The 15411-nt window shown below is 40.7% G+C and overlaps 2 protein-coding genes across 2 annotated transcripts; one reads left to right on the plus strand and one right to left on the minus strand.

The window, feature by feature from the left end:
• The first annotated feature begins 341 nt into the window (after positions 1–341).
• On the plus strand, positions 342–2959 carry LOC112080508 (cystatin-F-like). The gene is made up of 4 exons (XM_024146291.2): positions 342–424; positions 1518–1681; positions 1852–1974; positions 2196–2959. Exons 1-4 carry the CDS (start codon positions 385–387, stop codon positions 2298–2300), a joined length of 432 nt encoding a protein of 143 aa, XP_024002059.1. The 5' UTR covers positions 342–384; the 3' UTR covers positions 2301–2959.
• Positions 2960–3811: 852 nt separating this feature from the next.
• LOC112080507 (adipocyte plasma membrane-associated protein) lies at positions 3812–12393 on the minus strand. Its single transcript, XM_024146290.2, has 9 exons — positions 12125–12393; positions 10764–10880; positions 9794–9909; positions 9006–9098; positions 8484–8603; positions 8062–8236; positions 7681–7815; positions 6500–6692; positions 3812–4718 (listed from the first exon to the last, which is right to left on the minus strand). The coding sequence occupies exons 1-9, from the start codon at positions 12214–12216 to the stop codon at positions 4509–4511; spliced, it is 1251 nt and encodes a 416-aa protein (XP_024002058.1). The 5' UTR covers positions 12217–12393; the 3' UTR covers positions 3812–4508.
• Positions 12394–15411: the final 3018 nt, after the last annotated feature.

Here is a 15411-nt window from a genome sequence, read left to right on the forward strand (position 1 = left end):
TCAACGTTGTTTCCACATCATTTCAATGAAATTCTGTTGAACCAACTTGGAATAGACGTTGAATTGACATCTGTGCCTAGTGGGTTTCTTCTCTTATGTACTTACTGTATGCACCACCTTTCCAAGTAAGCACAATTCATTAAAATAATGTTCTGTTGCAAAAAATATTAAAGAATGTCAATCAAAAGATAATGAAAGAATCAAACTATCTCTTCAGTTTTCACTATTGACTGTACCTGCTAGTTATAATTGGTTGAGATCATGTCCTGTGGGAGGGGGGCCACGGTACGTTTTGCTAGGCTGCAATGTGTGGTGAAAGTGTTGCCTTACAGGAAGTAAAATAAACAGAACAGTGTTGAGAAAGCTCCAACAGGTATTGGCAACATGCTTCTGCTCTTCTCTGGCTTGTGCCTGTGCTCAATTGGTAAGCTCTTTTAATTAACAGGATGACATTGTGTGTGTTCAATTGAAGTTGGAGGTTTTGCATGTCATGTTTGTGAAGCCAATTGGTTGTCTTGGTTTTCTGAGGATTTTGTCAACTTCTTCAGTTTAACACTTCTGATTACTTTACCATAACATAACTACACCAATATCTGTTATTACAAAGCATTTAAATAATGAATTGCCTCTTTGATCAGTAGCAATGCATGACAGTTAATGATCATTCCTATTGAATATAATGGATTTATATCCTGCTTGATTTCTGTAATCGTGTTAGGGTTAGGCCCTTATGGCTTGGCTTCAGTTTGTTTATGAGGAGTCAGATTTCTCTGCTCATGTTGGCTAACTATTTATCAGTATGAGAAAAATATATTGTGTGTCACTTGTCTTCAGTTCTTACTGTCAGTAGTAGCACACAGTCTAATGTAAGTGTGTGTGTGTGTGTGTGTGTGTGTGTGCGTGCGTGCGTGCGTGCGTGCGTGCGTGCGTGCGTGCGTGCGTACGTACGTGTTTCTCGCGCAAAGACTGTGAAAATGCAGTGTAGATAGGGATGCCAACACCACGTAGATGAGTTACAACCAACAAAAAACAAGTAGGCCTACATAAATGAAAACAATAACATGTCAGGTACAGTACATGTCCACTGCCCAAGCCAACACKAAACAAAGGATACCTTGTTTATTTTAATTTTTCATTAGTATTAGTCTTTTTTAGTATTAGTTCTTAGGGTCAACAATTACCTGTTCCATGTTACTAATTATATTGCCTTTCAATATGCTGATTGTTGGCCTGTTTACTTATGTTTTGCTTATTTAAAAAATATATTTTTGTTTATTATGTATTGTTTTTCAGGCTAATTATTATACTTTTTMGGGGGTGGGGCAGGGGGGAAATTGTATATTTATTTGTTGTGATTTTGTTGTGATCTAAAAGCTTTAAATACAAAAATGTAATATATKTAAAAATGATTTACTGTTTGTAGGAGTGTAAAACCTGTAGTACTGTAAACAGACTGTCACCCTAATTTAACAAACATTTGTGAATGGTGTTGAGTAAGCACTTTTATTTGTTTCCAGTCAGTTGCCAAAGGTATACGTCTGTGCCTGGCTCTCCCTATAACATCAGCACGGATAACAAGGGGGTCCTAAAGGCGGTCCTTCACGGGGCCTACTCATTTAACAACCAGACCAATGATGCTTTTCTCTTCAAGCCATCTGCAATCGAGAAAGCAGAAAGACAGGTATGGAGGGCAGACAACAACTTTGACCTTCATGCTGAACTTCTTTGGCTAAAAACCTGTTAGTGAGAATATATAAAATGTGTGGCATATGGTATGGTTCACAATATACTGTAGTTGGTTTTACCAGCGAGGCATAAACGTCTTCGGTTCAACATAGCTTTCTGTTACAGCTTGTAAAGGGGTTCAAATACATTCTGGAAGTAGACCTCTCACGGACTGTGTGCCGCAAAAAGGGGCACAAAGACGCAGACCTGGCCAACTGCAAGTTCCAACCAGATGGTTTGTTACAGCAGGTATTGTACAGTACACATTATGTTTTTAGTGCAGAATTAACAAAAGTTGGAAGAACAGCAGTGTGGATTGAATTTAAATATGATATAGTATGTCGAAGTTGTATGTATAGCAATTGGGTAAAGACCAGCACTCATTTTGGCTGACAAGTGGAATGGATCATGGCTAAATGTCATAACATTGTAGATGATTATTTTTAATAGAGGGCATGTTTGTCTTTCAGACATTCCACTGTGACTTTGAGGTTTGGACTATGCCTTGGCTCCACTTCATGAAGACTACCTATTTTGTTTGCAGTCCATCTGACCGACCTCCCACTTCTTCATGAAACCCAATCCTTCCTCATTTCAATATTCTGAGGAAATCACTAAGCCGTTTCCTTCTTAACATGGTCATATAACTGAGTATATTAAAATAGTTCACTATTTTACAACTTGATGTTAGATGGCTCCTCACCCTGAAAGTAGTCTACGGGCCAGGAGAAACTGTCATCCATGGATCAGTTTTCTTTAAACAGCCACTACGAACTTCAGATAAGTTTATCCACTACAAGATAACAATCAATGGAAGTGATGGGGTCATGTGAGCATGTTTTTTTGTTGTTGAAATGGCCAAATCACCTTTAAGTAACATCAGAACAAATGTGGAGTTGATTTGAATTTGGACATTAAAAAACTTCCATCATTTCCATTGATTGTTAGCTTGGGGTTGGTTAAGGTTAGCTGAAGTTTGTAGTGGCTGTTTAAAGAAAATGGAACCATGGATTACAGTTTKTCTTGGCCCATAGACTACTTTCTGGGTGAGGAACCATCTAACATCAAGTTGTAAAATAGTGAACTACTCCTTTAACGTATAGTCAAACAATGGCAATTTCCATGTCTTGAGTAGCAATATGATTTTCAGGCCTTTCAAGTCTAACTTACACAGCTACAACAACCGAAAGGCACATAACGTTGTATTTTATCCTATAATAAAATGGTAAACTGCTTTGACCCTTGCAAATTGTATACCGAATTATAAATAATCACATTTTGGCCTGAGTTAGGGTCTGCACAGACTCTAATCAACAAGCTCTGATTAAAAAAAACGGAACCTTGTGAATAAGGACTTGACAACCAAGCACGATTATATTAAGCCCATGTAAACATAAACCTTCTACAGAGTCCATCTGAAGGCTTGCTCCACCGGGCCTGTTTAACAGCTAGGGTTATCATTCTCCCTCAGCACCCAGTGACCTGAACCCTGACCTTGTGTCTAATAGTCTGTGATACACCTTAATTATTCAAAGGCTCTTATGAAACCAGTGCAGCAGCATCTGATCTTGAGGAGGGAGTAGAGAGCAGAAGAGGCTGACAACTGTAGCAGCGGGCGGCTCTTGGGGTCAGCACTTTCCTCGCAGAGCTCCCGGCACCCTCTTTGACGCAGCACTCTGAGCACCCTCTTTTAATGAGCTTCACTGGCTCTGAGGCAGGGTAGGGTTTCGATCTGCTCTCATGTAGAGGTCTACTGTACTGTACATTGCTGAGGCGTACACCGACACTGGTTTCTCTCATTTAAGACATGTAGTCGGTCAGTAGCAGGCTAATCCTTTATGGCAGTAGTATGTAAACACTGGTAAGTAGCTAAACAAACTGTAGAAATGTGTCACCATGTTTTTCATATTAGACAAAAGCCAGTTTTAAAACATTACTGTTTTAATTCAAAGGAAACTCAGCTGAAGGCCAGCAGCATTCAACATCGAGCAAAACATTTAGATTACGTAAGGTAGTTGACAGTGCAATATGCAAAAGCAGATGAAATGTATCAAAACGAGAGGAAATGATTCATACTTATTTTGGATTCTTTTTGCATCACCTTTATTATGATGAACAAGAACTTTGATTTCTAAATATACACAACAAAATAAATCAGTTCAAAGTGGCACTCCTAAAATAATACTGATTCGGTGTATATTTCAACTGATAAAATTAAGTCTTTGAAATTCTCCCAAGTACAATAATAACATTGTTATATTTAAAGGTGAGATGAGAGCTTAGTGCAAAAATGAAATTAAAAGTTGAGATACTGAATGGTTTAAACAAACAAAAATAAGAACAAATTTGGCACATTTCAACAACCCAAAACACAGACCTGAAAAACAATGTACTTACAACATGGGGATTTTTGGGCAAACTATTTMGCCCAAAGACTGTTTGGTTAAATAAAAAACATTCCTTGAGAAACTACTGAGATGCACTGTCAACAGAAATGAAAGGGTTAATAGTTAATTGTAGGCTGATAAGACTAGAAAGGATGGATATGCATCCCAGTCAAATGTGCCTTAATAGTGCAGATACTTAATGAAGACTAGTCCATTTTTTCCTGAAGCTGGTGAAAAGCAATGCAAATGCAGCACATCAAGCATTAAGCCATTCTTTTCAATTCTGATGTATTTGCTGTTATTGGAAAACAGACTAGGTAGTGAGGTGTTAGGTAGGCAGACAGCAGTCTCATATARGGGTTTCGTCTGAGAAAGTGGTTGTGCTCAGCTCCCAGCTCACACCTTGCTGAGATCCAGCTTGCAGAGGTAAGGGGAGCGGAAAGAGCCTAAGTAGAGGTGGCCGTCGTGCTCGTGTGCCTCACTGACGTAGGCAGCCACCATACCGTGGGGGTCATGGAAGCTACGCACGCACGTCCCGCTCTCCTGCAGCTCTATCACCAGGCTGTAGCGAGGCACAAACTTCATCAGCATGTCTTGGCTGAAGAGCTGCAGGGAGAGGGAGGGAGGGAGGAAGAAAGGAGGGAGGGGAGTGAGGCACACATAGCACCAAAACACGACTGAAGTAGACGACATCACGCATAAAGAAACAAACTGGTCTCATGGTCACAATGAATGAGGTGTGTGTATCCCTTCAATATTTGTTAGGCAGGTTTCCAGCTGSCAAGATTCTACAGTGGCTTGTGAAAGTATTCACCCCCCTTGGCATTTAAAAAAAAATACATTTTTGGGGGGTTTGTATCATTTAATTTACACAACATGCCTACCACTTTAAAGATGCAAAATATTTTTTATCGTGAAATAAACAAGACAAAAAAATGCATGCATAACTATTCACCCCCCAAAGTCAATACTTTGTAGAGCCACCTTTAGCAGCAATTACAGCTGCAAGTCTCTTGGGGTATGTCTCTATAAGCTTGGCACATCTAGCCACTGGGATTTTTGCCCATTCAAGGCAAAACTGCTCCAGCTCCTTCAAGTTGGATGGGTTCTCTGGAAGACAAACGGGTTTCCATCAAGAATMTCCTTGTATTTAGCGCCATCCATCATTCCTTAAATTCTGACCAGTTTCCTAGTCCCTGCCAATGAAAAACATCCCCACAGCATGATGCTGCCACCACCATGCTTCACTTTGGGGATGGTAAACTCGGGGTGATGAGAGGTGTTGGGTTTGCGCCAGACATAGCATTTTCCTTGATGGTCAAAAAGCTCAATTTTAGTCTCATCTGACCAGAGTACCTTCTTCCATATGTTTGGGGAGTTTCCCACATGTCTTTTGGCAAACACCAAACATGTTTGCTTATTTTTTTCTTTAAGCAATGGCTTTTTTCTGGCCACTTCCATAAAGCCAAGCTCTGTGGAGTGTATAGCTTAAAGTAGTCCTATGGACAGATACTCCAATCTCTGCTTTGAAGCTTTGCAGCTCCTTCAGGGTTATCTTTGGTCTCTTTGTTGCCTCTCTGATTAATGCCCTCCTTGCCTGGTCCGTGAGTTTTGGTGGGCGGCCTTCTCTTGGCAGGTTTGTTGTGGTGCCATATTCTTTCSATTTTTTAATAATGGATTTAAATGGTGCTCCGTGGGATGTTCAAAGTTTCGGATTTWAAAAAATTATAACCCAACCCTGATCTGTACTTCTCCAGAACTTTTCCCCTGATCTTTTTGGAGAGCTCCTTGGTCTTCATGGTGTCGCTTGCTTGGTGGTGCCCCTTGCTTAATGGTGTTGCAGACTCTGGGGCCTTTCAGAACAGGTGTATATATACACTGAGYTCATGTGACAGATCATGTGACACTTAAAGTCCACCTGTGTGCAATCTAACTAATTATGTCACATCTGAAGGTAATTGGTTGCACCAGATCTTATTTAGGGGCTTCATAGCAGACGAGGTGAATACATATGCACGCACCACTTTTCTGTTTAGAATTTTTTCAAACATGTAATTTTTTTCATTTCACTTCACAAATTTGGACTATTGTGTATGTCCATTACATGAAATCCKKAWAAAAATCTATTTAAATTACAGGCTGTAATGCAACAAAGTAGGAAAAACGCCAAGGGGGATGAATACTTTTYCAAGGCACTGTAAACCCTTGTATGTAAAAACACAGAAAAATCTGACTAACAGCAATGAAGACCAGACTCAGTCACAGTAAATTGGACATGCAAATTGTTCTCCCTGTAGTATTTTTTAAAACTTCCATGTAAATGGACAAAGCTATTGGTTTTATATAATATAACGCCATATGATATCAAGTCTTGTCATATCATCTACCTTAAAGATGAGCTTCTTGATCCAGGGCTTCTGGGACAGGAAGTCCAGCATGGAGAAGCCAGGGTTGGGCCGCACCGCTGACATGGCCACCCAGTACCCTCCAGAAGAGCTGCGACGGATGTTGTCAGGGAAACCAGGCAGGTTGTCAATAAACGTGTCCATTCCTCCTTTATTTAGACCTGACACATGGACCCTAGGAGGGACACAGACACACAGTCAATTGAATGGAAATTCAGGAGATGAGGGAAAGAAAGTCCATTGCCTCATGCTTACGGTATGTGTGACAGACAGAGGTATTATGGGAAACAATTCAAAACATTTGAKAAAAAWATATATATTTTACGAACAGTCTTCACAATACTTTGAAGTCTGTTATGGAAAGACCACCCAGATTCAGAGTTTTCAGCAGCACCAGGGTATTTGTCTCAGCAAACTGTCTGCATTGATAAAGCAAAGGAAAATGTATGACTTATAACTATTATAAACTAGTTATGGGAGGGAGGAAAGAATCTACTTGCTGGGAAAACCAAAAAGAAAATTTAAAATAAATACAAAATAATGCCCCGTTTTTCAAGGAATCAATTTACTGATTTCCATTCTGCACAATCAGCAAATAGAAAACGTCCCCAAACAGTCTGTATTACCATACAGGCTGAAATGAACAAAGAATTAACACCTCCCTCACACTCATTCCCCCTCACCCCCAAAACAAATTCAGCAGGAAGGAGCTGCCTCCCCCCTCTACCCACACTAGTATTACTACTAGAGAAAGGACAAGCTAATTTTGTCTTTCTACTCAGGCAGCTTGGTGAAGGGGCTCCGTTACCGAGGCAACAGTCTGCTTGCATCATTTATCCAGGTGAGGCTTGGGAGAATTGACTGTGTTCCTTGCAGGTTTTAAAAAGTGTGATATTACAAAGGCGAAATAAACCCATGAAATCGTGTTACAGTGGAAGGAAAATAATGAAAACCAGAGGAGAATAAAAACCCTGTGGGCGCACTTTGAGCACGTTCAAAAAGTGGCCACCACAACAACTTAGCATCTGACGAAACATGAGATCGTTCCAAAGGAGGAAGAGAGAGAGATACGCGGGGGGGATCCCCTGTGGGTAGCATTTCTTCACTCAGTGAATTAGTTAAATAAGGCTGGTCGTGTTGCTCAGGAGGATCAACTACAGCACCTGCGAATCCTAGCCATGGTAGTCTCAGTCACCAGCACAGACTCCTCATCAGGGAAAAGCTGGATCCCGTTGGCAAAACGAAGGTTCTCCATCAACACGGTTACCTCCTTGGTCTCTGTGTCGTACTCTAACACACTGAAAGACAGACAAAGGGTTACATATGGACAGCTTTTCTCAGACTTCAGGTTGTTGTCTTTATAAACTGTTCCTTTTCTTAAAAATGAAAGGTACCCACATCATGTATGAACACACATGCTTTTAAGGCCCTATACTGATCTAAAATCTATATTAACTATCAATAGAAACTCTTTACAAAAGGAGACAAGACCTTGCTATTAGAATGTGCTCAAAGCTCTCCCTAAGGTTTGTGGTAACAGTTACCGTCCATCTGCTGTGGCCTCCATGATGAGATGAAGGTAGTCTCTGCGCTGCCACCTGCTGCTAGAGTCTGTGAAGTACACTTTCCTCCCATCCTGTGTTACATCCAGGTCATTGACGAAGGAGAGCCTCCGGCCCCCAACCATCTGCCCAGCCGACACCAGGTTGGTCACCTCACCTTTACGATGAGTCAAGGAGTGAGAGTTACATCACTAAAATGTCTTGCATAATACCACACTTTTATTTGGAAGATATTATATGCAACAAAATTGATTATACTGAGTAATAGGTGAAAATTGTTGGGGAATTCCTCGCAAAAAAAATGAACCGGTCTATGTCACAATACTGATATGAAAATCTATCCTATAAAGGAAATAAAGCCATTGCTATGTAGAAGCTTGCCCTTGGCTGTGTGTGCTGCTGACCTGTGACAGGGTTGACCTCGAACAGCCCCAGATAGGCATCAGCTACAAACAGGGTGCCGTTAGGACCCACTCTGATACCCAGGGGTCGTCCACAGCTAGGCTCCTGCTCACGGGATCCATCTAAAACATACCACACAATCCCAGTGGATATGAGGTATCTGAAGTAATTCCTTATTTATTGGGTGCTATTTATTATTTCAATCATTTTGAACAGGCTAATCTGATTAATATGAGCAAATACTAGAGTTCGAGCTCGGCCTTTTTTTGACATGTCATTTCAGTTTTGAGCCACACTGCAAGGCCTGTTGTGCATTAAGCCATCCTTGTTGTGCAAGTATAAAAACAATCCATAAAAGGCATGAGTGAAATGCAACTGCTAAGAGTTGCTTATGATTGAACTGTTGGGTCATTTCTGTCTAAATCATGTCATGTTGAGACAACATTGTGAAATTAAAGCTTGTGAAATCAGGTCTAACGCAATGAGTGAGGAATCAATCACAGCTCTAGTCCTTGCTCACTTACCACACGGTGGCTTGCCAAGTCTGGCTATAACAGTGATGCTCTTGCCTTCAATCTTCACTATCTTCCCGTCAGCCGTACCTGTGTAAATCACATCTAGAGAAGGAGATAGACAATAACAATTAGCATTTACAAACTGAAAAAACGCCAGGGCAATATGTTGGACACGGTTCACCATTATGACCTTCAGAAAAGCAAAACAGTTGCAGAGGAACATATGTGAAAATATGTGTCATCTCAAATATCCGTCTGTCACTAAGAAATCAAATAAAATGTTATTGGTCACATACACATGTTTAGCAGATATTATTGAAGGTGTAGCGAAATGCTTATGTTTCTAGCTCCAACAGTGCAGTAATATCTAACAAGTAATATCTAACAATACACACAAATCTAAGTAAAGGAATGGAATTAAGAATATATAAATATATGGACCAGCAATGTCAGAGTGGCATGTACTAAGATACAGTAGTATAGAATACAGTATATACATATGAGATGAGTAATGCCAAATATATAAACATTATTAAAGTGACTAGTGTTCCATTATTAAAGTGGCCAGTGATAAGACCACGCTTATCATAGCTCATTTGGAAAACCTAAACATCTGCTATTATTGGTCAACAGCGTGTCTGCAATCCAGACGGCATTGCCCTATCACCTTGAAATATCAGCTGATGTTACTGTGGCCACACCATACATTACACAAGCCCAAACAAACTGGGTGAAAGATATGAAAGACATTGTCATGTGGCGAGACTCCAGCTGGAATGCTTTACTCCCATACTGACCTCCGAAGTTGGCAATGGACTCTGGGCCAACAAGCTGGTCCTCAAACAGCCGCTGTGCCTCCCTCAGCTTAAAGTTGGGCTCGTAACACCCAGACATAAGGGGAGGCTCATTGAGGCTAAAAAAAACAAACAAGAGAAAACAAATTAGGAAACAGAATCAGTATGAATCACTGATCAACACCCTTGCCCTAGACTAGCCTGTACCCTGAAGCCTAGTGCTGTGGAGAAAAGGGAGAGAGGAAATCCTTGGCCCCAAGACGTCAGAATGGATCATTAACTGTGGATGCAGAATTTAGAAATTAATTCTAATGAGGACAGGGAGTCGCATGCTATTTGTTCTGAGGGGCAGACACTGGTTACAAATGAGATCAGCCACTGTGCAAGTTGGGGCAGCAAATCACTCAATCTAATAGCATTAGTAGAGAACGCAGTATGGAGAAATACAGCTATGCAGTTGTGGAGAGATCAGGGTTGTGGCAGTGGAGTGGACAAGAGTGATTCTGAACTGACTGGAGGCGCCTAAAAGGAAATCGCACCCGTGCATTCAGACTATGAGCAGAGTGCCTTATCAATATTGTTTGGCTAAGCATTTTATATTTGCATCAGAACATTAGGCCTACATGATGAATTCTATTGCTTAGGGATGATTGAAACCATTCTACATACTAACGTTATATACTACTACATAATGTATATTATACAAGTACTATACGCCTAGTCATTCAGTGGCGTAACATCTGTGAGAGGGACTTGTGGTAGAAGTGTACAGAACAGTTTCCACAAAACTATTTCAAGAGTTGAAAAGTAAGCAGAAATGTTGACTATGCAGACGGACTAAAGTATTTTGCAGTAAAGCTGATTAGTGTAAACATTCCTTGAAGTCAATACATTTCTGAGCTATTAGAGTTAACATGATTCTAAAGACCAGGAGAAAAAAAAGAGAGAAGGATTTAAATTCTTGACATCTCACCTGAGCAGCTCAGGGTGAATAGGAGACTCGAGCAGGAAAAAGACTACAAGCAATGGAAGGATCAGGCATCCTCCCAGGGTCACCAGGGTCACACGGAATACCTTTCCACTGTAGGTACTGGGAAAAACAAAACGTAGATACATTTTCTATAGAGCTAAGGGATGAGGCTGAGGAAATGTAACCTCTCAAATTCATAGAGAACTCTAGATGCAAGGACTGACATCCACATGATAAATATTAGCAAGCTTTACAGTACCAGTCAAAAGTTTGGGCACACCTACTCATTCAATGGTTTTCTTTATTTTTTACTATTTTCTTTTACAATCACCCGACCTCAACCCAATTGAGATGGTTTGGGATGAGTTGGACCGCAGAGTGAAGGAAAAGCAGCCAACAAGTGCTCAGCATATGTGGGAACTCCTTCAATACTGTTGGAAAAGCATTCCAGGTGAAGCTGGTTGAGAGAATGCCAAGAGTGTGCAAAGCTGTCATCAATGCAAAGTGTGGCTACTTTGAAGAATCTCAAATATAAAATACATTTGGATTTGTTTAACACTTTTTTGGTTACTACATGATTTCATGTGTTATTTCATAGTTTTGATGTCTTCACTGTTATTCTACAATGTAGAAAATAGCAAAAATAAAGAAAAACCCTGGAATGAGTATGTGTGTCCAAACTTTTGACTGGAACTCTACATAGTTTATGTTCTTTGGTTTGTAAACAATGGAGTAGGCTTATAACTTTTATGTTGTTGGTTAAATACAGGTTTGATTGCTGTGTTAAGCTCCTGAAGCATAGGCCTAAGTTACATTCTTCAAGAATCAATGGGTATTTTGAACAGATTCCCAGATCTCAAACTGTAGTTTTAATAATATCAATATGTTATTGGGTGTTTGAAGAGATCCATGAGGTCAGCTGAGGTCAACAGTAAATGATGCAGTACACAAACATACACACAGAATGCAAATGCATATTTTTTCCCCCAGAGAGAATGCATCTATGACAAACCTGAATAAGCCTTACCGTCACTCAGCGCATGCTGGCCAATGCTCTCTCCACTGACTGGTTTGGTTCCTACCATGCACGCATAATGCAAAGTAATTCATCCACTGTTACCCGTCAGTGAGTGGAAAACTGTATGCATGAGCTGGCAAAACTGTAAAAACTGGAAAACTGTAAACAATATGGATTGTGTTTACCTCTGCATCTGTCATCAGCTAGCAAGTGGAAATGCGAATCATGCACTCTGAAACACAGTGGTTGACTGCATCTGTGCGTGAGGCAATACATACTACATAGCAAGGAAAGCAGTATCTGATGATAATATGAATACTGTATTATTTAGAATAGGCTAGTTTACCTGGTGCCCTTGTATTGGGGTTCCTGTAATTCGTCTGTGATAATCTGTGGTCTGTTCAGCCTCCTGAACCGCAGTCCCTCTGGCTCATTCATACTGAAATGAGACTTCTACTATCACTCTATCCCAAAATGAGGTTTCAGGTAAGCAGCTTGCTACATGAGAAGGTTGATAATTCGATTGCTTGTAAAGACAGATACATGCAGGACATCGTAGTGATAGCTACAGTATTCAACGACGAGCTTTCCCGGCCGTGGACAGTTTTTACGCAATACGCATTTTTTTATTCTACGTCAGACGACAGGTGCCGTCTCTAATCCTTGATATTCAACGCCACCTGCTGTTGTGGAGTGTGCGCTACAGATCTTTTTTAAAAGGTCCTATCAAACACGGAAGAGGAAGCGAGACATCCCACMTCCTCATTGTTTCTATTTTAACGGAAGTCCAGACCCTGTTACTATCGCATTGGAGGCTATGGAGAGCCACCCCCTTTTTTTCAAATGGTTTACCACCTGAGTTAACGATCTTAATTTAGCCACCGTCTTTGGTCATATGATCTGAGGAAGGTCAAAATTGGTCCGAGAACACAGGGATAAGCGTGGTCTATAGAGTACCACAGTATGAGTCATAATAACCCAAAAACCAAGCATTCAAACAAGGAAATTGTTCCAATAATTTTTTCACAATTTATTTTTCCCATATGGGATTTTAGAAACACTTAAAATAATGGCTCTGTTTTGTGTAAGCTTACACTGGCCTGACGTTTTGACAACAGTGTAAATCTCTCCAAGACAAGGTGACTTTTATCAATATATTCGCCTGTATCCCCCCCCCCCAAAAAAATGCTAACCAATTAGCTGTTAATGTGGCTATCAAAAATAACTACCAATACCATGATGATCTGGACGAGACTGCTGAATTAAGGAAAAGGTAAGAATCCCTGGATAAACTGCAGTATCTAATGTTGGCCAAATTTTGTAATTAATAAATTGCCTACATTTWWWAAAATTGATAATTCTGTGAACTGTCTTGTGCAAGTTTTAAATTGAAGTGGATGCTATCGAAATTCTACTTCACCTACACAATTTAAATGAATGAATATCATGATAAGTAAATTAGATACCAGACCAAGGTTTTTGTAACATTCACAAGACTTGTTTTGTATTTTTGTGATGATTTTCTCAAAATATAACCAGGTAGTGAGTGRAAGACCAAAAATATAAGTTACTGAGTTACAGTTCATATAAGGAAATCAATCAGTTGAAATAAACGCATTAGGCCCTAATCTATGGATTTCACATGACTGGGAATACAGATATGCATCTGTTGGTCACAGATACCTTTTGTAAAAAAGGTAGGGGTGTGAATCAGAACCAGTCCGTATCTAGTGTGACCGCCATTTGCCTCATGCAGCGTGACACATCTCCTTCGCATAGAGTTGATCAGGCTGTTGATTGTGGGCTGTGGAATGTTGTCCCACTCTTCTTCAATGGCTGTGCGAAGTTGCTGGATATTGGCGGGAACTGGAACACGCTGTCGCACACTTCGATCCAGAGCATCCCAAACATTTTCAATGGCTGACATGTCTGGTGAGTATGCAGGCCATGGAAAAACTGGGCAATTTTCAGCTTCCAGGAATTGTGTAAAGATCCTTACGCCATGGGGCCGTGCATTATCATGCTGAAACATGAGGCGGCGGATGAATGGCACGACAATGGGCCTCAGGATCTCGACACGGTATCTCTGTGCATTCAAATTGCCATCGATAAAATGCAATTGTGTTCGTTGTCCGTAGTTTATGCCTGCCCTGTTCACAACGTTGACATCAGCAAACCATTCACCCACACGACGCCATACACGCTGTCTGCCATCTGCCCGGTACAGTTGAAACCAGGATTCATCCATGACTAGCACACTTCTCCAGTGTGCCAGTGGCCATCGAAGGTGAGCATTTGCCCACTGAAGTCGGTTACGACGTCGAACTGCAGTCAGGTCAAGGATGACAGGTCGAGGACGACAAGCATGCAGATGAGCTTCCCTGAGACGGTTTCTGACAGTTTGTGCAGAAATTCTTTGGTTGTGRAAACCAACYGTTTCATCAGCTGTCCGGGTAGCTMGTCTCAGTCGATCCCGCAGGTGAAGAAGCCGGATGTGGAGGTCCTGGGCTGCCGTAGTTACACGTGGTTTGGAGGCCGGTTGGACTTACTGCCAAATTCTCTAAAACAACGTTGGAGGCGGCATATGGTAGAGAAATGAACATTCAATTCTCTGGCAACAGCTCTGGTGGACATTCCTGCAGTCAGTATGCCAATTGCATGCTTCCTCAAAACTTGAGACATCTGTGGCATTGTGTTGTGTGACAAAACTGCACATTTTAGAGTGGTCTTTAGAGTGGTCTTTTACTGTCAGGTGGATGGATTATCTTGGCAAAGGAGAAATGTGTGCACCAAATTTGAGAMAAATAAGCTTTTTGTGCATATGGAACATTTCTGGGATKTTTTATTTCAGTTCATGKAACGTCGGACCAACACTTTAGATGTTACGTTTATATTTTGGTTCAGTGTACTAGAATGATAACATATTGGTGTTTTTGCAGCATGTATGGGATGCTGTTGTTTGCCCTTGTGTATACCTTCTTCATTATTATTTGTGATAGTGCAACATGGAATTGTAACAGATGTGATTAAAATGGAGCAGATCTTCAAAACGTTATACAGKTGCACCATTGAGAGCATCTTGACTGGCTCCATCACCYCTTGGTATGGAAACTGCTTGGCATCCGACCSCAAGACGCTACAGAGGGTAGTGCATAAGGCCCAGTACATCACAGGGGCCAAACTCCCAACTACCACTTACTACTGCACATTGTCTTGGTACTGAAACTCCTTGTATATATCCTCGTTATTGTRTTATTGTTACTATTTCCTTTTTTATTCAGCAAATATTTGTCTTACTTTTTAACTCTGCATTGTTGGAAATGTAAGTAAGAATTACACTGTAAAGTGTACACCTGTTGTATGTGGCCAAGCAGTCAAATGCACTTGGTATTGACCCCTGGTATCTGAGGTACTTGCTTATTAAGGTCCGGTTTCCCAGACAGGAATTAAGCCTTGTCCTGGACCTAAAAGCAAATTTAATGGAAATTCTACATAGAACGACGAGCTTGGACTACTTCTGGGTGGGACTTTTTTTWAATTATGTTACTTAGATTGACGCATGGGTGTGGGGGGGGATACTAAGCTAACATATGGAATTGTTTTATTCAGCTATTTGATTTTGAATTTTAGAAC

Source organism: Salvelinus sp. IW2-2015, unplaced genomic scaffold (assembly GCF_002910315.2).
Source record: "Salvelinus sp. IW2-2015 unplaced genomic scaffold, ASM291031v2 Un_scaffold16347, whole genome shotgun sequence".
Taxonomy (NCBI): domain Eukaryota; kingdom Metazoa; phylum Chordata; class Actinopteri; order Salmoniformes; family Salmonidae; genus Salvelinus; species Salvelinus sp. IW2-2015.

What these genes read in the sequence shown, in the direction of transcription:
- LOC112080508 (XM_024146291.2), top strand. Translation starts at nt 385, where the DNA reads ATGCTTCTGCTCTTCTCTGGCTTGTGCCTGTGCTCAATTG. An exon ending in CTTGTGCCTGTGCTCAATTG is followed by an intron (nt 425 to 1,517) that starts GTAAGCTCTTTT and finishes ATTTGTTTCCAG; the next exon opens with TCAGTTGCCAAAGGTATACG. An exon ending in CAGATGGTTTGTTACAGCAG is followed by an intron (nt 1,975 to 2,195) that starts GTATTGTACAGT and finishes TTTGTCTTTCAG; the next exon opens with ACATTCCACTGTGACTTTGA.
- LOC112080507 (XM_024146290.2), bottom strand. Translation starts at nt 12,216, where the DNA reads ATGAATGAGCCAGAGGGACTGCGGTTCAGGAGGCTGAACAGACCACAG. An exon ending in CCCCAATACAAGGGCACCAG is followed by an intron (nt 10,881 to 12,124) that starts GTAAACTAGCCT and finishes TGTTTTTCCCAG; the next exon opens with TACCTACAGTGGAAAGGTAT. An exon ending in ACTTGGCAAGCCACCGTGTG is followed by an intron (nt 8,604 to 9,005) that starts GTAAGTGAGCAA and finishes GGTATGTTTTAG; the next exon opens with ATGGATCCCGTGAGCAGGAG.